The 21343-nt window shown below is 39.6% G+C and overlaps 1 protein-coding gene across 1 annotated transcript in view; it reads left to right on the top strand.

Moving 5' to 3' along the window:
- Positions 1-13700, top strand: part of LOC126374852 (hemicentin-1-like) — a 423187-nt gene extending 409487 nt beyond the window's left edge. The window contains exons 15-20 of the mRNA XM_050021604.1: positions 1036-1172; positions 1750-1915; positions 9120-9273; positions 9954-10132; positions 10915-11063; positions 12250-13700. Of these exons, the coding sequence (XP_049877561.1) occupies positions 1036-1172; positions 1750-1915; positions 9120-9273; positions 9954-10132; positions 10915-11063; positions 12250-12396 (932 nt within the window). The 3' untranslated portion in view covers positions 12397-13700. The remainder of the gene's footprint in view (positions 1-1035; positions 1173-1749; positions 1916-9119; positions 9274-9953; positions 10133-10914; positions 11064-12249) is intronic.
- The last annotated feature ends 7643 nt before the right edge of the window (positions 13701-21343 follow it).

The raw sequence follows: 21343 nt of genomic DNA, 5'->3' as shown, positions 1-21343 counted from the left end.
CCCTTAGTGCTCCCTATTTGTTCAGCCAAGAAGTGAATACCACCCGAGGCAAATCATGTCACTAGTCAAATGAGGAACAAAATTCGCACGCTCTTGCATTGCAGCATGCAAACACCCAGATTAAAGTTTATTTAGAAAAGTTTGTTTCCTTATCTAACCAGTTATCCAACAAGAGCACGATTCACCAGAACCTTCGTATAATAAAATGGGACTGGAATATCCAGACTCCAGACATTGTCTAAGCCCGATCAAGTGTCTTGCACAGCGATTCGCTAAGACTAGCTCAAGTTGTCAATAAAATAACTGTGCACTCCAGGCTATGACACGTGACATCCTTCGTCATATCCTAGTGACATTGTTCTGCAAGAATATTTTATGAAAGTTAAAGCTAGTACCTATAAATTTCATATATATTACCGATAAACCGAAAGCCAATCTCATATAAATTACAGCTGGGTTTTAGTTGGATTGCAGTCGTTCTGTAGTTAAGCTAATCGCACAAAAACTGCATTTCAGCTGCCATATCACTTTGGTGATAGTCATAGGTACACTGAGAGACACATCTTCCGTTGGGAATTTCAATCGAAGTTTGCAGTCAAATGCCATCAAAATCCAATTTGAAGCTACACTTGTCATCATCATCATCATCACCAGCCCAATAACGTCCCCACTGCTGGGGCACGGGCCTTCCATATGGATGGATAGGGAGATACACTTGTGAAAGGTTGCAATGATCTCTGAACCGATATGTTATCTCAAACGTACCATATGTTTTATTCGGTATATTGTTAATGTCCTTCTTCCTTGTCTCGTGTGGGTTGTTAGGCGAATCGCCGTCTATAATGATCGAGCCAACTGTGTTAGTGAAAACTGCACTTGAGCTGCTTGAGATAAATTGACAAAGTTACTCATTGTTTCAAGTCCGGTACCGGAATTTAAACCTTTTTGAGAAGTAACCCGATGTGTGCTACAGGACCACAGTGACTCTTACAGAACATGTCTCTTGGAAATTCTAAGCACTATATACATCACCAGGTCGTCCATTCCCGCTGCAAAACTGCTCGGTGGCCAACCAGAGCATCGACTCGTTATACGTGGAGTGTGTGGAGAACTTCGACGGTGGTCTGCCCCAGACCTTCCTGATGGAGCTGCGTGAACTGCCTTCGTTGGCTGTAAGTATTAAAAAATATATTTTATCTGCAAAGTTGGTAGGGAAATTTATTTGGGCTATGAAGGCAAGCGTGGGTTGCGGTGACCTTTCTTCAGCTTTAAGGTTTAGATTACTCAGTTCATCAGGTTCAAATCGTCGAAATCAGGATCGGACAGTGTGATAGCATTTAACCGTTTTACGATGTATCGAACCCGATGGATCGAGTAAATGAAGAGCTCTCACGATGATTTTGGTCGATGGCGAACGTAACCATTCTTTTGTTAGAATCGCAGTAAATTGCACAGCTACTATTGGCTACGTGGTAATTAACTCTAAAGTTATAATAATAATAATATTGCCCTGAAAGGAAACAATGTAAACTGACTTAAATACAGTTTGCGATTTCTCACAATCACATGCAGTCGCGGATGACACGTTCGTTATGTAAAAAAATGTCAAAAAATTACAATTCACAGTGTAACTATGTAACCTACTGAATAAAAATATTTTTGAATTTTGTTCTTTTCCTGCATCAGATAGAAGTCAGATCGCTTTGTCAACCATACTTTTGATTTTCAAACAAATTTTCACGTCAACAGATCCGCTACAACGTTTCAACGAACCGCACCCCTCCATACTTCGAGATCCGTGGTCTTCCACCAGGAGTCAGCTACAGGATAGACCTGTATGCTGTCAACGCCAAGGGACGGAGTGATGTGTCTACCATCGAGACTGTCACTCTGAAGGGACAGGCTAAATATACTGGTAAGTGCACTTAGATTATAACTATCACATACTGGCCAAATATATCTTCACGCCTGTATCCTCGAAGGGGTAGGTAGAGAAGTATAGTGCGGCACGCCGAGAGGTGAGGATATGGTATCCCGACGTGCCGGCAGAGTAGGGGAATGATTGGTGAAAAAGTAGAAGCAACAGCAAGCAGCAATATATATATAGTTTATTAAAACACTTCACAAAACTTAGTAACAGTCACAAAAATAATAGTTCACAATATACACATTTTAAAAAGATTCAGGACTTAGGAATTAGATGGCACGGCCCTAAACGGCTAAACGGTATAATGCACTTGTTGTTTTTATGAAGGTCGGGGATTCAGTGAGTCAAAAGTGAGTAGAATGAAAGGAAATGCGAATGGAATGGAATGAGAATTTCGTAATTTAAAATGATGATGGTCAGAACGAAAGGCCAGTATGTGCAGAGTTTGTACTCTGCTACAATAGTATACACTTCTCGCCGCTATGTTTAAGTTTCATGTAAGGAGAGGAGAGCCTATAGCCAATAGCCGGGAGCAAATCCTGGAAACCACGTGATATCAACTATCTATGTTCCAAACATGAATTCAAACTCATAGAGTCGAATTCAGTGGTCTTCTTCTTATCGTGTGGGTTGTGAAGTGGAATACTCCGGGTGAGAGCCTTCAGCGCTCCCCATTTGTCCGGCCAAGTAGTTAATGCCATCTGCGGCAAACCTACAATAAGTCACGTCAAAAAAAAAAAAAAAGTGGAATACGAACCTCATTACCCTGGTGTCAAGGTTATTACTGAGCCACAAAAGGCCACTGACATGACTCATGTAGCGACTACATACTTACATCAGTAAGTAGTAACCGGGACCAACGGCTTAACGTGGAACGTGTTACTTTCGGACAATCAGGTGATCAGCTAACCTAACCTAACCAAACTAGGGTTCACAAAATGATTTTTGTGATATATCCCCACCGGGATACGAACCCGGAGCCTCCGGACCGTGAGCCCGACAATCAACCACTGGACTACGGAGGCCGTTGTAATTCAGTGGTTAAAAGCCCGAGCCGGGATTCGAATCAGGAACTAGTGTCCCTAGCGATGTAAGCGGATATCACGGACGTGTTTCTATTTTGATGAAGATATTAATTTACTTATATTATGTGAGTGACTTTGATTTACCTATCTCTCACGTACGTAATTGACTCATGTACTAGGTTCAAGATAAATTATAAAATTCTCATCATTAAATAACGACAGATGTAGAACTAACGAAAAACATTATTTTTTCTATTTAACGTTATAATAACTCCGATATTTTATCACGTTTTTCTGTGACGTCACAGGGTGATTTTTCATAAAAATTCCATAGTAAATTTGTGTTTTGAGGTAAACCTTTCCGGCTAAGTAGTTAATGCCATCTGCGGCAAATCTAAAAAAAAAGAAAAAAAAAAGTAAGCCTTGCTCAGCCGCTGGTGGGGAGCGGAGAGTTGCCGTTCCATACGTAGAATTTTTCCTTATTCTATGACGTCAGTTAAGCCAGTCTGGGAACGTATGATAGAGAATATAATTCATAATATTATTCACGAGTACTTCGCGATTGAGTCACGTATGTTCCTAAATATAAATCGCGATAGTGTTATTTACTTTTAATTTCCAGCTAGACCCATTGACCGGTCCGTAAGTTCAGTTCACAAGTTCCACACGCGAGGTTTTAACCTGTAATTTGTTGTTCCACTAACTCGCCGGGTGACAAATGGCGTCGCGTGGAGTTTCGATATAGAATTAAGAATTATTGTTTCTGACTGCAGTCGTAAGTTTTTTCGATACAATACTCTTCATGCACTTAAAACAAACAATTATCAGTTAAATATGCCTTATTGCTAAGGTAGCGAACTCTTCCAGGAAACCACTACGTATAAGAAATGAATTTAATAAAAACATAGCGGGATAGATAGTGCAAAATAAAAGTTATAAAATGTAAGTATACCTACATTAATGTATGTATTCCCTATTAATTTATGTATTTATACATAACATACATACATAAACAGCCTATATGGTCGTAAGGCCCAAAGTCCTTTTAAAATCCAAATCCCATTGTTTAACTATTGTGTCTGGAAATCCGGGCCTTACGAGGATATGCGTCCCACTGCTGGGCACAGGCCTCCCCTCAATCAACCGGAGGAAATATAAACTATATTAAAAGCAATACAAAGACAATAAAATAATGATTATAATAATATATAAATACGTATATACATACATACATTGCTATGGAAATAGGAAAACATGACAATACTATACCTACTTTATAAAGAAGAATATATGTAAGAAGATTGGAGAGGAGACACGTTATAATGAAGAGGAGAGAGAGTTGAGAAAGTGCTGCTTGACTTGCCCTTCAAAAGCAGTTTCTTCATAATTTGCTAAACTGATGAATTTTAAGTAAAAGTCCTAAGTAGTAGTTTTAAGGAATAGTCCTACTTGCGAGGGTTTTCACACATAAACTGTACACACACATAATTTGCATGCCTTTGAATGGGATTGTCATAACACCTTCCTGGATAGGAAACTGGAAGAAGAAAAGGAAGGCTCTATTCGGCAGTGGGACGCGATAAGCTGGAGAAAACAAAACCTACATAAATAGCAGGATAGGCAGAGAAAAGTATCTCTCTCTAGTATATACTGTAGCAACGATACAGATACGATTATTTGCTAGAACATGACCATGTGATATTGAAAGGCGCTTCTTCATTTTCAATTTATCCTAAGATCGAGATTTCGATACACAATAAGGTTTAAATAAAAGAACATTCAGTCTTGCGACTATAAGGCGACCTAAACCACAACAGTACTTAAATTCAAATCTAATGAAGCTATATTTTACTTGCAAGCCGAGCGTGACCACAGTTCGATTAGTACACTGCAATAACACGGGTCCAATAAAGGTATAAACCCGGTTTAACTTCGGGTTACGGAGGTAAACCCACCAAGTCAACGTGTAACCGACAATTTGGGTTTTCATTTTCATGCAAATTTCCATGGGTAAAGATGTTAGGCGGCGGTCATACCTTGGGTGGATATTGGCTTATTTAGTCGAGATTTATTGTAATGATTAGGGGTTGAGTGCAAGAGAGGAGCTTCTTCGAGTGACTCCTGGGTTATTGTAATACCTCCGGTATGTCTAGCGAACCAAGAGAAATATGCCAAAATAAAGTAAATATAAGTTTTGCTATCGATAAATGCATAGTTAAAACACACAATAACGGGTTCTTACCGCGTTTAAATCAGGGATATGAGACTCCCGATATTTCGACACTGTTGCAAGTGCCATGGTCACGGGATGACTGATGAGATTGGAGTGGAGTAGGTAGATCCATATTTTTTTCTGTGGAGCGAGTTCAGATGGTTCCGAACATTCCGATATCAAATACATAAACAAGCGGCAAAGAAAGAGGGTAGACAGATATGTCCGTAGAAAAAAAAAATGGACTTACGGTAGGTAGTAACCTACCTAAGTAAATAATGATGGTTAAATTAGGTATTGTAATTGGCAGCCCTCAGATGTCACACACACAGATGTGCGTGTACGATAACGTCAATGTGTAGTGTCTATACAAAACGAAAACTGTTTGTATGATCGGGTGTGGCACGGTTTCTGTGCTGACTCTGATGATGATGTTTCTTTTTTTATAATTAGAGTCAAAACTGTTGAGCGGATCGTATACAGCAGCCTCCGTGGTCTAGTGGTTAGAGCGTTAGGCTCACGATCTGGAGGTCCGGGTTCGATTCCCGATGGGGACATTGTCGAAATCACTTTGTGAAACTGTCTTTTGTTTGGTAAGGACTTTTCACGCTTGAATCACCCAATTGTCCGAATAAGTAAGATGATTCCGTGCTTCGGAGGGCACGCTAAGCCGTGGGTCCCGGCTATCAGTCGTAAAAACACCTCCATCAACCGGCATTGGAGCAGCGTGGTGGAGTATGCTCCATACCCCCTCCGGTTGATTGTGGGGAGGCCTGTGCCCAGCAGTGTGACGTATATTGTACCTATGTATGTATGGAGCGTATAATGCATTAGTTCTATACACGAAGCCTTAATGGCACCGTTGCGTATCAACTACATTAATTAGCTTTGACGTTACATGTTTTAGCGGAAATAATATGCATCTTAATAGCTAAAGACGCAAGACAACTCAATTTCAAGCTTATGTCGTGTCTGTAAACCTCACTTAAAGCTCATCATCTTATAAGTCTTTAAAGCTTACGTAAACAGCTTATTGTCGCCTTGTAGTGCACATACATACATAAACTCACGTCTATTTCCCACCGGGGTAAGCAGAGACTATAGAATTCCATTTGCTTCGATCCTGACACACTTCTCTTGCTTCCTCCACATTCATCAATCGCTTCATACACCACGCCAACGTAAAGCCATTTTTACTTTTATATTAAGTCCTCTTCTATCGTGTGGGTTGTGAGGTGGATTAGCAACCCCATCAACCCTGGTGTCAGGGTTACTATTGAACCGCCAAAGGCCCCTGACATGACTCATGTAACCACTATGTACTTACATCAGTAAGTAGTAACTGAGACCAACGGCTTAACGTGCCTTCCGAAGCACGGATCATCTTACTTTTGGACAATCAGGTGATCAGCCTGCAATGACCTATCCAAACTAGGGATCACTGGGATTTGAACCCGGGACCTCCAGATCGTGAGCCGAATGCTCAAACCACTGGACCATAGAGGACGTTATATATATATTTTGGTATCAATGCAGAAATGATTACAATTAATTTCAAAAATTCAAAAATTTTTACCTACATTGAAAAATAGTTTCTTCTATTGCAAGGTTTTGTTTACAAAAATAACATGAGAATGTGACTTATTAAAAAAGCGCTAACTTGGTTTCACCGTAGGAAACTCAAGGTACCTACCTATAATTAAACAACTACACTTACTTTTGTTATTATTATTTTTTATGATTTTCGTTTGTTTTTCTTTTTTCATGTTAATGATTTTTGATCTTAGTTTTCTTTTCGTTTTGTTATTTTTTTTTTTCTGTGTATTGATTCCCGTGTGGTTTCTGTCCTGTGTTGAATGTAATGTACCTGTCTGTTTGTGTCTGTAGTCTCCAGAAGAAATTAATGTTTTTTTCTTTCGCTATCTTTTTAAACAGAAATAATAGTAAGAAATAGTAGTAGTAGTGTAATAGTTATGATCGCAGCCTTAGCCCCTAAAATTGCACTACCTATTTTACTTTTGTACAGTTTTACGAATTAATTACAGTTCGGTACTAGAAATAAATTGCTCTTGTAAAACAATCAAATTGTACCTAAATAGGTACAAATTGCTATTTTTATAATCTTTGACATAAAGCCAAATCCGTTACCACAGCTATTAGATTCATAACAAACGGTACGCGGCTTGGAAAATTAAACCTTATATTTATGGAGTTAAGAAAACGTCACATCATAACAACGTTACATCTGTAAGAATGATAGGCTGATCCCCTATCATCATACGGTTTGTCATTATCCATCTTAGGACTATGTATCAAAAGTGGCTGCAAATAGTTTTGAAGGCGTGAGTTTAAGTATGTATATTGTATGTATGTAAGAAAACGTCAAAATTATTCTCTGTACGGCTAGTGTAGTTTTTGACCTATTGTAGATTTCCCGCAAAGCCCGCTGTTCGTTAATTCCTTCGATAACTAGAGCTAGAGACTAAATCCATGGCAGGTAAGGTGGTCAGTGCAACACAAGGCTATACATAATCAGAGCATGAAATGAGAAGGCAACCTGACTGCTGCTGCGCCGGGCTCCAAACCACGGGACCGAGTTAGGTACCTATACCGCCGACAGTTCCTTGTTGTATTCACCAACTTAACACTCAGCTGAGTTGAATTAGGTATTGTCCAAAATTAATAAAACAATTTCCGATAGATTAAACAGTTTCTTCACAATCAATTCACAGCAAACAAATTATCGGTGGCGGACCCCGTGGTCGGCGCGAACAGAGTGACGCCATATTGGTTTCGACCAATAGCGCGGATTGCCGCGGCTCGCATAAGTCGAGGCGGCAGATTCAAATCTCAGCCATGAGTAATATAATGTACCCATTTTAGGACTCTGTCGCACTAACATATTTGACATTTAGAGAGACTTACAGTTCAATTTGTCAAAACAGTTAATGTGACATGGTGCCAAAGTGTATACATATTAATGCTCGTGACCGTACAGTTTGCGTGCACACCCGCAATTGACTAACACCACACCAGTCCATGCAAAAATTTCATGCGCGCTCCCCCCATCTCGATTTAGACTAAAGTAAGACCCAGAGGGGGTGAGGTAAATATAGGTCGGCGCTCGATACGAATTGGTGCGGGGCGGAGAATTACCGTTCTTTGCTAATACGATCGAATGAAGTTCATAATCTACTTTTAGAGCTCTACTCTCTCATCTGGTTAACTATTAAAACTTAGTTGATCAAATTAGAGAAAATTTGTGCTTAGCTACGGTTTAAACTATACGTCTATAAGTTACGCTGCTAATATGGTCTCGTATCGTGTAGGTTGTGAGGTGGATGACTAACCTCAACAATCCTGGCGTCAGGATTACTATTGAGCCGCCAAAGGCCCTAGACATGGCTCATGTAAAGGCTACGTAATTAGTAACTAGTAACCGGGACCAACGGTTTAACATGATCATCTTACTTTTCGACAATCAGGTGATCAGCCTGTACTGTCCCAACCAAACTAGAGATCACAAGTAATATTTGTGGTATGTCCCGGTGGTAACCAGTGTTTATATAATGTTTACTTATTATTGTTATTGCGTATGGCAGACAAAAATAAAATATCCCGCGTGGGTCATATATCCAGCTTAACCTCCCCTAATCAAGTCTCTGCCGCATCCGTCACACAATGCAGCTCGGCTATGCCACCTGGGAACCGGTGTAGAGGGCACTCGTTCACTATGTGAGATATGGTTTGATCCGGGTGACCACATTCACAGTATGGCGACTCCTTTAAGCCCCATTTATGTAGGTGATGATTTGACTTTCCATGGTCGGTCCTACACCGGTTCAGTCGGGTCCAGATTTTTCGTCCTGAATAAGGTCCGAAATTGCGCCGTCGAACATGTTTACTTATACTATTCTACTACTCTACATTGCCTTACCTAACCCCCTTTGTCCAGGAGACAGCAACACGCTGGGCATGTCGCCAGTGCTGGCTTCGATCGCGGCCATGTCAGCTCTGCTGGCCACTGCTGTCTGCGGGGTCCTCGCTGTGTTGTACCGCCGGCACTCCAACAGGCACCGGCATTTGCCTGCTAAACATGCGCCTTTGAGGTAAGATACATTCACCATAACATAAATACTTCATTGCACACACAGGAAATATAGAAATAAGCTACTGGACAATTATTATGCTAATGCACAAACACACAAGCAGGCTTTCACACACACGCACGCACACACGCTCGCAGGCACACACACACACACACACACACACACACACACATTCACACATCCACACTTCCACACACACACTCACACATACACAAATTTTCTATAACATAACATAACAAATACTTTATTGCACAAACAGGAAAAAACAAAATAGAAATAGAATTAGTACAATAGGCGCATGGCGTATCTGCATGTTCATAATGTTTTCAGGCAATTTATTTTTTAATAATGGTAGAGCGGGGTCTCCAAACACAGGCTGTCATTTAAATGGACACCCCAACCTACCAGTAGTTAAGGCTTGATTGTAAAAGAATAAAAACACAAGACGACCTTTTAACCTTCGTGCGTCATAAAGTTTGCGTCTTACCACAAACAAAGTTGAAGCTGTATTTGCTCATACTTGTATGGCGCGCGTTGCGCACTCACTTGGCCTTTCAAACCTCTTTCTTCTTTTCTGTGGTAGAGATCACGGAATTCCACTCACTACGACCCTGACACACGTTTTTCGCTTCTTCCACTCTCATAAATGAAGAATATAACCCTGGAATTTCTCCCCATAGCGAAGCACTGTACGCGGAAAGACAAGCCCATTGTCCCACCCCGGTGAAAGCAGAGCCCGACTCTCGCGCAAGCAGCGCAGAGCCCAGGGGGGACACGCGGGGGGCCCGCGGGGCGCTGCTCCACGCACCAGACCCCAGGGAAGACGATGCTGACCCGGATATCATACCTTGCTTGTATGGTAAGTAGTTTTTTAATCACTAAATAGTCTTAACATAAGCTCACGACTCTTCTCGACATCTACTGCTCGATATCCCAATTGAAGTAGTAGATACATCCATCACAAAATAAACTAAGTACTTACATCAAATCAAATCAAATATACTTTATTGCACACAGCATACAAAACAAATTAACACAGATGATGATAGATACAGTACAATCTGGCGGCCTTATTGCTAAGCAGCAATTTCTTCCAGAAAAAAAAGAAAAAAAAGCGATTTCTTCTTGTGTTCTTACTTACATCTCACCGTGCTAATAATAGAACATTCGAAAAGACTACAGACTTCGCGTTGACTTTTGTTTTTTCATAATAATTGCATTATCCCGTTTTTCACAAGGTCCGCTTACCTAACCTGAAGATTGACAGGTCCGTTTTTTTTACAGAAGCGACTGCCTGTCTGACCTTCCAACTCGCGTAGGGAAAACCAGCCCAATATAGGTTAGGTCACGTACCTCCGAAAATGCATTTCTTTGCAATGTGGGTTTCCTCAAGATGTTTTCCTTCGCCGCTGAGCACGTGATTTATCATTTATGATCCAAACATGAATAAGAAAATCATTGGTTTAGGCCTCAAATTGAGAGTCAAGTATTCTACCAACTACCATGGCTCTTCGTTTGTTTTTTAATCTATCTATGCGCTGAAGGCTCTCACCCGGTAAATGTCAAAAAAACCCATGACCTCAAAGCAAAAAAAAAAACCCTAAAAAGCAACCTAGGTTCTGACTTACACATTTTTTTCAGAACGCAGGCCAGTCACCAACGGGTACATGAGCCTGCAGCGTCCACCATCAGCCACCAAGCTGAAGACAGACGACAACCGCTCCGACCCCGACGGTGGGGCCTACTACACAGACTTTAGGAAGAAGGACTATAGGATACCTTTAACTAGTGTGAGTATCTTCTTTTCTCATTTGGGTTGTAGGTGTATCATCAGGGTTACTATTGAGCCACCAAATACCCCTAGAGTGGCTCATAATATAATAACGACTACATACTTACTTAATAAGTAATATCGTTTATTGAACAAAGACACACAATTTTACAATGAAAATGTCCCGCGACATATCACAAAAATCACATTGTGATTCCTAGTTTGGTTAGGACATTACAGGCTGATCACCTGATTGTCCGAAAGTAAGACGATCCGTGCTTCGAAAGGCACGTTAAGCCGTTGGTCCCGGTTACTACTTACTGATGTAAGTACGTAGTCGTTACATGAGTCATTTCAGGGGCCTATGGCGGCTCAATAGTAACCCTGACACATGGGTTGATGAGGTCGGTAATCCACCTCACAACCCACATAGAAGAAGAATGAAAATACATACAACTATAATATGACCAATTGTTTTACGCCGCGGTCTCTGCACTAAGCTCAGCTTGCAGCGCACATAAATTCGACAATTATTGGTTTAGGCCCGCTGGATTCGAACCTGCGACCTCAAAGTGAGAGGCAAGCATTCTACCAACTGGGCTACCACAGCACATAAAATATTGGCATTATTATTGTGGCATTATTGTTCTAATTTCAATTGTTGATTGGTTTGCTGGCATTCTAATTAAAGGACCACATAAAGTAATATTTAAAATGTTTATTGTTTCTCACATATTTACACATTTTGCATTTTTATTGTTGTATTTTTAAACATTTTTTTAACACAAGAAAATATTAATTATGCCTCCATTTTTGATGCTAAGAAGGAAGCCTATATCTTTGTCTATGACAATCTCTTTTTTATAGTAACCAAAACCATAGACATTAACACATGTTTATGGAGCACGATGTTCGTGCGTCACCCAACAGGGTCCACATAATATCAGCGTCGTGGTTCACGCCGCGACTTGTGCTGAGTGAGGCCCTTTTATCTCATGACGTCCACCACCACCTTATGATCATTTCGACAAACGTCCGTCTTGCATTTTTGTAATTGTTTTCGGGAAATTTGATATGATGTTGTTGTCTTTTTTTTGTGTGTGGCGTCCTTTTATAATAAACATTTTCTATTCTTTCTATTTTATACATTTTTAATAATCCACAATTTTCTGGGCATTTTACTTACGCCATTTTTGTCTTTGCAGTCGTACCATAGTTTAGGACGAGTGAACAAAGGAGTGAACGCTTGCAGCCCAAGTTCTGCCACCGGTGTGACGTCATCGCTCACCGCTCACCGTCTAAGACCAGAAGTGGTCACCACCTCCCATCGAGTCCAGGAAAGCTGTATATAAACATGTACATATGTACTAGCCTAAGTAATATCCGACCGCGGCAAGTATGTCTCTATTTCGAACAAATTGTAATTGTATATGATGACATACTTGTTCCGGTCGTGTTATATTGACTGTGTTCCTTTCATAGTATAACCCCTTTTGTAAAAATGTTTTAAAGGTTATTATAGTTGATTGTGGATGGTGTAATGTGGTGTTGAATTGAACCGTTACACCCACATGTAATTTGAAAGCTGAATGACTTGTTAATGTATTTATTAATCATTTTGAGAAGCCGTCGGAATAGACATGTGAATAAGGTAATTGATTTTGCCTTATTAATATACTTATTATTAATTTTGGAAAGCCATTGGAATACACATATGAATAAGGTAATTATTTTTGCCTTATTAATTATTAAACAATCACATATCACCCTGAAGGTCTAGCATGCGTAACGTGATAAAATTATCCATCGATTCAATACATTTTGTCGAAATTCTTTGTTTTTCCCCTAACATGCGTGATTTTGATCGTATTTTGACACAACGACATGACTTATTTGGATTCACATATTGGCACCAATTGACACGACCTCCGTGTTCCAGTGGTTGAGCGTTGGCCTCACGATCCGGAGGTCCCGGGTTCGATTCCCTGTGGGGACATATCACAAAAATGACTTTGGGGCCCTAGTTTGGTTAGGACATTACTGACTGATCACCAAATTATCCGAAAGTAAGATCTGTGCTTCAGAAAGCACGTTAAGCCGTTGGTCCCGGTTACTACTTACTGATGTAATTATGTAGTCGTTACATGAGCCATGTCAGGGGCCTTTGGCGGCTCAATAATAACCCTGACACCAGGGTGGAGGAGGTTGGTACCCACACGATAAATAGACCAATCGACAAAATGACCGTGACAATTTTCTCACGTTGCGTGTGTTAGCACCACTGATCAAAATAGTTTACTAATATTAATAAGTGATTTTCTATCGGTGGTCGTCCTTAACTCATTAAATGAAGAGTAATACTACGTATAGGAGCTCGGAGGCGCAGCGGTAAACGTGCTCGGTCTGCGATTGTTGAAGTTAAGCAACTTTCGCAAAGGCCGGTCATAGGATGGGTGACCACAAAAAAAAAGTTTTCATCTCGAGCTCCTCCGTGCTTCGGAAGGCACGTTAAGCCGTTGGTCCCGGCTGCATTAGCAGTCGTTAATAACCATCAATCCGCACTGGGCCCGCGTGATGGTTTAAGGCCCGATCTCCCTATCCATCCATAGGGAAGGCCCGTGCCCCAGCAGTGGGGACGTTGATGGGCTGATGATGATGATGACTACGGGTAGTATTAATAAACTAATCTCAGCTGAGACTGCCCTCAAGATCATGCTCAAGTCCCTGTTTTTATATGAGAACTGTCACATTGACATGATCTTGAGGGCAGTCTCAAAGCTGAGATTAGTTTATTAATGCCACCCTACGTATAGAATGGTAAGTCTCCGCCCCGCACTAATTGGCATCGGGCGCTTACCTCACCCCCTCTGGGTCTTACTTTAGTTTTAAATGGCCATACACCGCTAGAGTAAGGGGAACGCTGTACAACGCTATCTACATATATTGTTTTTGAGGAATTTAGTCTGGAAAGTCCATCGTTGCTTCGATGAGACCTTTTTAATCCCCTGGTAACAAATAATAAGTTTTATTTCTATACAATCCACACTACTACTGAGTTTGGTTTAGGCATTTTAGATGCTTTACAATACAATGGCCCCGATTCCTGCAGACACCTCCTAATTCTATTATAAGTTGTACCCGTCATTTTCTTATCAGCCGAAAAGGAAAGGGACGGATGATTGGCAACTGTTAATTTAATTCAGTGATATAATGAAATTATTTAGAAATAATTTAGTCTGTGTTTCGAAACATCTCCCTAGCATTATCCCGTTTTTCTCAGTGTCCGCTTACCTAACCTGACGATTTGACAGGTCCGGTTTTTTACAGAAGCGACTGCCTGTCTATCGTTTCAACCCACGAAGGGAACACCAGCCCAATGCAGGTTGGGTCACATACCTCCGAAAATGCATTTCTTGGGTGGGTTTCCTCACGATGTTATCCTTCACCGTTAGCACGTGATAGTCATTTATGATCCAAACATGAATTCGAAAACAAATTCGACAATCATTGGTTTAGGCCTGTGTTGGATTCGACCCAGCGACCTCAAAGTGAGAGGCAACCGTTCTACCAACTGGGCTACCACGGCTGCCTCCCACCACCCCAAACATAACATAGTTATTCCTGACATTAAGTCGTGACGGTGAGGCTCTTCACATTTTCCTCTCGACATTAATGTGCGAATTAATGTCATGTGTATCTTGTATTTGGTTTGAAATTACTATAAGAAATGTACAACGTTGAGTGTTCTTACTTGTAACGAAAATATTTTTATCTAGACGCTATATTACTATGTAGAAACATAACCAAGTTTTCTTTTTTTGTTAAGTACGTAACCGGAGGAGATATTGAGCATACTCCACCACGCTGCGCTACTGCGGGTTGGTGGAAGTGTTTGGATTAGTAACCTAAAACTAACGGTTTAGCCTTCCGTAGCACATAATCATCATTTCCGACAACAAGTTGACTGAGCCTGTAATGTTCTTGCCAAATAGAGGAGAGTCTCACAAAAAGATTTCGAGAATGTCCCCGTCGGAAATCGACGGACCTCCACTCTAGCCTTAAGGCTATGGAGGTTGTAACACAAAACACAAATCCCAGCTTAAAACAACAAATGAACATGGTACGGAGGACTCAGATGTCTTTAACGAGCACAAAGTGAACGTCAGAAAAACTTCGATTGTCTGTGAATAATTAAAACTTAAGTCGAGCCAAGTTATGTTTTCTTCGAAATCCAATCAATTTGTATGTGTTACTTTGTAACTTTTGACTTCGTTGTAACATTACTTAGAAGATGAGTGGGATTTTAACGTGTACATATGATCGTTACAATTTATTATTGTGTGAGTCGACTTTAAGTCGAAATATAAATACTGTTTGAGACGTCAAGGATGATTGGGTGTTGGGCTTTGAAATGGGCGAGATTTTAGTGTGGATGTTTACATTTGAAACAAGAATTTCAAGATTTTTAAGCTACTTTTTATCTTTTCTTTTATCTCGGTTGTTCATATAAGACATTTTTTCCGTTTACCTGCCAGTTTAGATCAATATTAAATCATCTTTCAAATTCAACTAAAATAGGTAAACATTATTTTTAAATTATACTCTTACATATCTTATGATACAGTATTTTTTTTAAATATTGTTTAAAATATATAAAAAATAGTCTTTCATCTATCTAGAACTAAGTATATTGAACAAAAAAAACACGGCGTAAGAGCGCGCCCTGTATAAAGGTTCCCATTTGATTTCCCAATTGATGAATAAATACTTTCTCTCACTCTCTTTCTTTCTCTCATCATGCTGCCAGCATTTCCACTTTGCACCGCCAATGAGACAGGCAAGGAATCCTTTCAACCGCAACCGACAATGAATCTGTTTGATGAATGAGCATTCTCCATTCTTGTCTATCAAAGATTCTTATTTCTTTGACTTCTAGATAAGACACTCTTTAATTCCATGTAAGCTCTTCTTGGCCTTTCCCTTCCTCTTCTACAACAACACTATAGATTTAAATATTTTTTCGAACGCGTAGACAGCCATCTCTCTAACTCGCTAATTCCAAAGCCCTAGACGATCCATTCGTGTCTATCAAAAGTAAATTCTTTGACTTCTTTATAAGATACTCTTTAATTCCATGTTTAAACTCTTCTTGGCCTTCTCCTTACTCTCTTACAACAACAACGACACCATAAGAGTTTTTTTTTCGACAGCCCTCTCGATCCCGCTAATTGCAAAGCCCAACACGATAACAGGCCACACACGATATGTCGTTAAACCGAACGACAACGTTTATCTTCAGTTAGCTCTGATGGTTCTTACACTTTTCCAAATTGGTTTAACGTAAACTCACGCGTTTGATCAAATTACTATGTTGACTTGACCGTCGAGTCACACTGGACGCTTCGTGACATAGCGACGTAATTTTTTCTACGTGACTTATTGTAGGTAATTTTGTTTTCGCGAACACGATTGGTAAATCTATTCGAATTTAATAAATAATACGGGCGATGGGTTGGTAGCCCAACACAATTATAGTGTTTTGTAGAAAATGTCTTCATCTTATTTACACTAATATTATAAATGAGAACGTATTTCTCTCCTTTATCTTTTCACTCTTAAACTGATGAACCGGTTTAGATGAAATTTGATATGGAGATAGTTTGAGACATAGGGAAGAACGTAATATAGTTTTTATCTCGGAAATCGGCGTCTAAGGGCTTGAAATTGGGATTGAAAAAGACACGATGCGCGCGATAATCGAACTCGACTAAGTCGCAAGCAGAAAGCTAGTACACCCGTCCCTTTCTGTTTCGCCGGATAAAAAAACAGGTATAACTTATAATAAATTTAGGAGGTGTCTCTGAGAATCAGGGCCAATACCTGCCCAATATAGCTTTATTGTCCTCATTCCTACCAACCTGATTATGTTATGGCTGAGTTATGTTTGTCTAAATGTTAATCAAAAATAAACATTTTAATAGGCCTCCCTTCGAATCGCCCAACATAAGCTCATTACTATATTCTAATTGGGGTAGTCAGAGGTACATTCATCGCAAGATGAACTAAGTACCGGCACCTCACCGAGCTTTCTGTTAGACCAACGTGATAGGTGATGAGCTGTATCGCCTCGTATCATGTTTGTATAATGTTCATCAATTGTGTTAATGTAAACTGCACATAAGATAAGTTAATAATTCATTGGTGCAAGTCCGGTACCGGGCTGCGAACCGGCGCTCCCTGTTTTAGAAGCAAGCTTGTAAACCACAGGACCACAATGGCTGTCTACGAATCGCCTAGTGTGTCACAAACACGTTTTTTTTTTCTGTAACATGCGACACCGTTCACAGCTGGTTATAGTTCTTTGATAGGCCATTAAAAAAGTGAAGTATCAACAAATTTACACCTTCTCAGAACTACCTATTGTTGGTATGTTATTCTTGACATGGATATGGCTTCAAAAACGTATAAACGTATAAAAAAAGAAAACGTAGCCATAAGGTTAACGTACCTTTACAATAATTTTCTTGTCCTATTCTTGTGTTCTTTTGTTTTCTTTCCTTATAGTATTTAAGTAGACTAAAACAAATGACTATTAAAGCAATTATGTGTTTTTTATATGTGTTGTAGTTGTGTGTGTGTTTACTGGTATTTGCTTTAGAATTTTTTGTTTAAGGTTAGTCAAATCAGGTACCTAACTGACGGATAGTTCGTTGCTGACGTCACTAACTGACGTATCTGTCTTGACCTTTTGCAAATGTCAATAAGACACCATTATATATTTTAGCAAAAAAAATGCAGATACTCTAGTTTGCAAAGTCAGCCACGAGTTAACTCAGAGAAATTATATACGGGAGTAGTAAGTACAGGTAGCCACGCGCTTGTTCCCCTCTGCCTAAAGTAGCAGTCATGAGCAATATCATGTACCCACTTTAGAACCCTTTCGCACTATCATATTTGACATTTACTGTGACTTGCGGTTTAATTTGTCAAAAAAGTTAATGCAACATGGTTTCAAAGTGTATACATAGACCGTACATGAACACCCGTTCATGGTTCGATATTTTTATAACGGTTTTATTTTTGACGTTGACATTTTCTTGTAAGTGTGTGACAGTGAGTGTATATTCGCTGTACGTGTACCTAACCTCCTCCAAAATTGTCCGAAAAAATATGTAAAACTCAAAAGCAACTCCCGTCTGTAAATTTCTCTGACCTAGGACAGGTAATCCGAAGTTTTAATTGTAATGGTTGCTTACTCTCTCTATTGTACGTGGACTGACAGAGACAACGAACTGTCAACGTTAATAAATGAATCGGCTAGTTTTGTATGTAACTTACGTTGAACTTGTTTCATGCCTGTGGATTATCAATCATATTTTAAGGCCGTGATGTCTATGCAAAATTAAACATTTTTTTGGTTTTTAAAGGACATAAGACCTTACGACTCTTTACACTCTGCTCAAATAGTTAATTTAAAAGAATTCCTAACAGTATTATGACCTATTTCAACGAGGCATCCTTTTGTAACTTGTATTTTTAGAAAAACCTAATCCTCTAATGTAATTATGTACATTTGTAAATAGACATTAATATAAAACAATCTAGTCTAATTTAGGTCTAACGGTGCTAAGTATTGTAAATTTTTATTAATAAATATTAATGAGAAATTTAGGTTACGTCAATTTGCCGCTGGAGCCCATACTAAGTATGTGACTTAACTACTGTTGATAAAGAAATTGTTTCTTGTAAATGTTTCCAAATAAAATGTCAAGCATTTATGAAGTTGTTGTTTCATTACTAAATACTTTTACATCTTACCATATGTTATGTTAAGTTGGTTTGGACGCGTATGATGGCTGAAGTCTACGAAAGCGTACATAAGGCGAAAGTTATCGGTAGAGCTGGCAGAGGAAGACCTAGAAGGTCGTACATTGACTAAAATGGAGATAAAAAAGGTTTAGTACAATTCTACTCTGAACTGGTGTGCGTGTCAGAAACGATTTGTCAATGTGGGGGAAGCAAGAGAAGTGTGTCAGGATCGAAGCGAATGGAAGTCCATAGTCTCTGTTTACCCCGGTGGGAAATACGCGTAAGTTTATGTACTTATGTGTATGTCTATGGACATTCTACAGTCATGTATCCACCTGAGAATCGCACACTTTGCAAAAGAGTTCGTGTTTCACAAGTCAATGCGCAAGTTCTTGTCAAAATGAGTCCGTCCGCCAATCAGAGTTTGTCCTGTCCATCAGCATAGAAGATATGGCCTCAGGCGGTGAAAAGAACTTGGGCGCGGACTACAAATAGCATTCTTTTTTCGATTTTCAAATTTTCGCGCTATTCCTTCGAATACGCTTGTAGATGACGAATCAATGATAAATTATGTAATAATGATCCAGAAATGTAAATTATTCTGAAAATTAATAATAAATAGTTAATATAATTTATTTATTATGTAAAAAATACATTAGAAATAATAATAAAATAATCAAAAAAACCACGTCATTTTTGTTTTTGACTTATTCACGAATATTATATTTTATCAATAATTAAGTGTAAATGAGTACCAACCTAAGTATTATTTGAACCTAAACTTGAACAGATTAGAATTTCGTTTTGACATTTCGAAAAAAGTATCTCATTTGATTAGGTTGTCAATCTTATTCTTGGTATTTTAACCAATAGCAGAGTGATTGCCAGTGTTCTCAAACGCTCCGGCCAATCACAATCCAGCAATGGCTTGCTGCTGCGGCGATTGCTGCGCCTCTGGTGCCGCAGCCTAGTAATCTAGTAATATCGCCGGTTTCCTTGAGACAACACGATGAGCTCGGAAAAATAATAATTATTTGAATATGCGTGAAGAAATCGTGACGTCAGTGATAAAAATAAACAGTCTGTTAATTAAAAAATGGTGCAGTGTTCATCGTTATACTCGAAATCTCCAAACTGTCTCGTTTCCAGTGGACCACGTGCCCAGGACCTCGCTGACTAGGCGATGAGACACAGAACCATGATGATAAAAGGTAAGATTCTAAAATAACATAATTATCATAGTGTTAGCGTACAACTCAGGGACGAGATTTAAAGTTACAAGTGAAATTTTATTAATTAGAAAGATAATTTTAACATTATCACTAATAAAGCTGTACATTTTTGGCGCCAACCACAGACTGCGAATCCTCGAGTTGACAGTTGACATCTAACGACAAACGAGAGGATACGTTTACAGAGTGAGTTAGGTACTAATACGAGTTATTGAAGGTAAACTAATTTACAGTAGGTATAACAATTTATATAACTAGGTATTTGTACATTCAATTATTATATTAATGCAGGAATAATTGGAACAAACATAAAGATAACTATTAATGTATATGTCGTGGCCAGATCGTAGAATTGATCATTTCATGATGAGATCGACCATTTCATGAAATGGTCATCACACGTCGGCCACATCATGATGTAGTTTGGTCAAATCAATGAACACAAAACGTTTAACGATATGAGCAACTAAATGCATGATTACTTCATGATATGGTCAAACGTTGGCAATCATATCGTAAAATTATCATCGAGCACAATCATTACTAGTGTTATTTGTAACCGTTTATATAGCCCATATCATGAGGATCATAACGATAGCATCACGCTTGTGGTTCAAAGGCGTAAGCAGTGGTGTATAGTATACGCCTACTTCTCACCAGCTATGTTTAAGTCCAGTGTAATAGAACGCGAGCCTGTTGCCAGTAATCGGGCACCAATCCTGGAAACATATGAATCAATTATTTGTCATCCAAACATAAATTTCACACTTATAAAGACAAATTCGGTTTAGAGCCCTAGCCGGGATTCGAACCCGTGATATAACGATGAAAGTCACGCGTTCTCCGCACAGGGCTATCACAGATTCTGCAATAGTTAGTTAATTCTTTAAGTCGTTCTTCTAAAGGTACTGACCGGTGTTATGAGGCGTATTGTACCATTCGCAGCATTTTTTTTTGACATGACTTAGTGTAGGTTTGCCGCAGATGGCATTAACTTCTTGGCCGGTCAAATGGGGAGCGCTGAAGGCTCTCACCCGGTACAACGTTTAAGACAACAGGTCTGAGGGTGCCCAGTTGGGTGCGAACCTCGGCTCAGGGCGTCGTCTAAGAGGAAAAATATTTGAAAGAATTAATCGACCCTAGTGGGTCGATAGCGCTAAGCGCTGAATGAGGGAAATCGTCGACCACGTCGGCGGGGTCAGTATGGGGGTCCTGAAGTGTTTGGCGTCGCGAGCTGATTGGCTGCCTCTATGCTGCA

The sequence above is a fragment of the Pectinophora gossypiella genome, chromosome 18, assembly GCF_024362695.1.
Source record: "Pectinophora gossypiella chromosome 18, ilPecGoss1.1, whole genome shotgun sequence".
NCBI lineage: Eukaryota > Metazoa > Arthropoda > Insecta > Lepidoptera > Gelechiidae > Pectinophora > Pectinophora gossypiella.
This window is presented reverse-complemented; position numbering and strand designations above follow the sequence as displayed.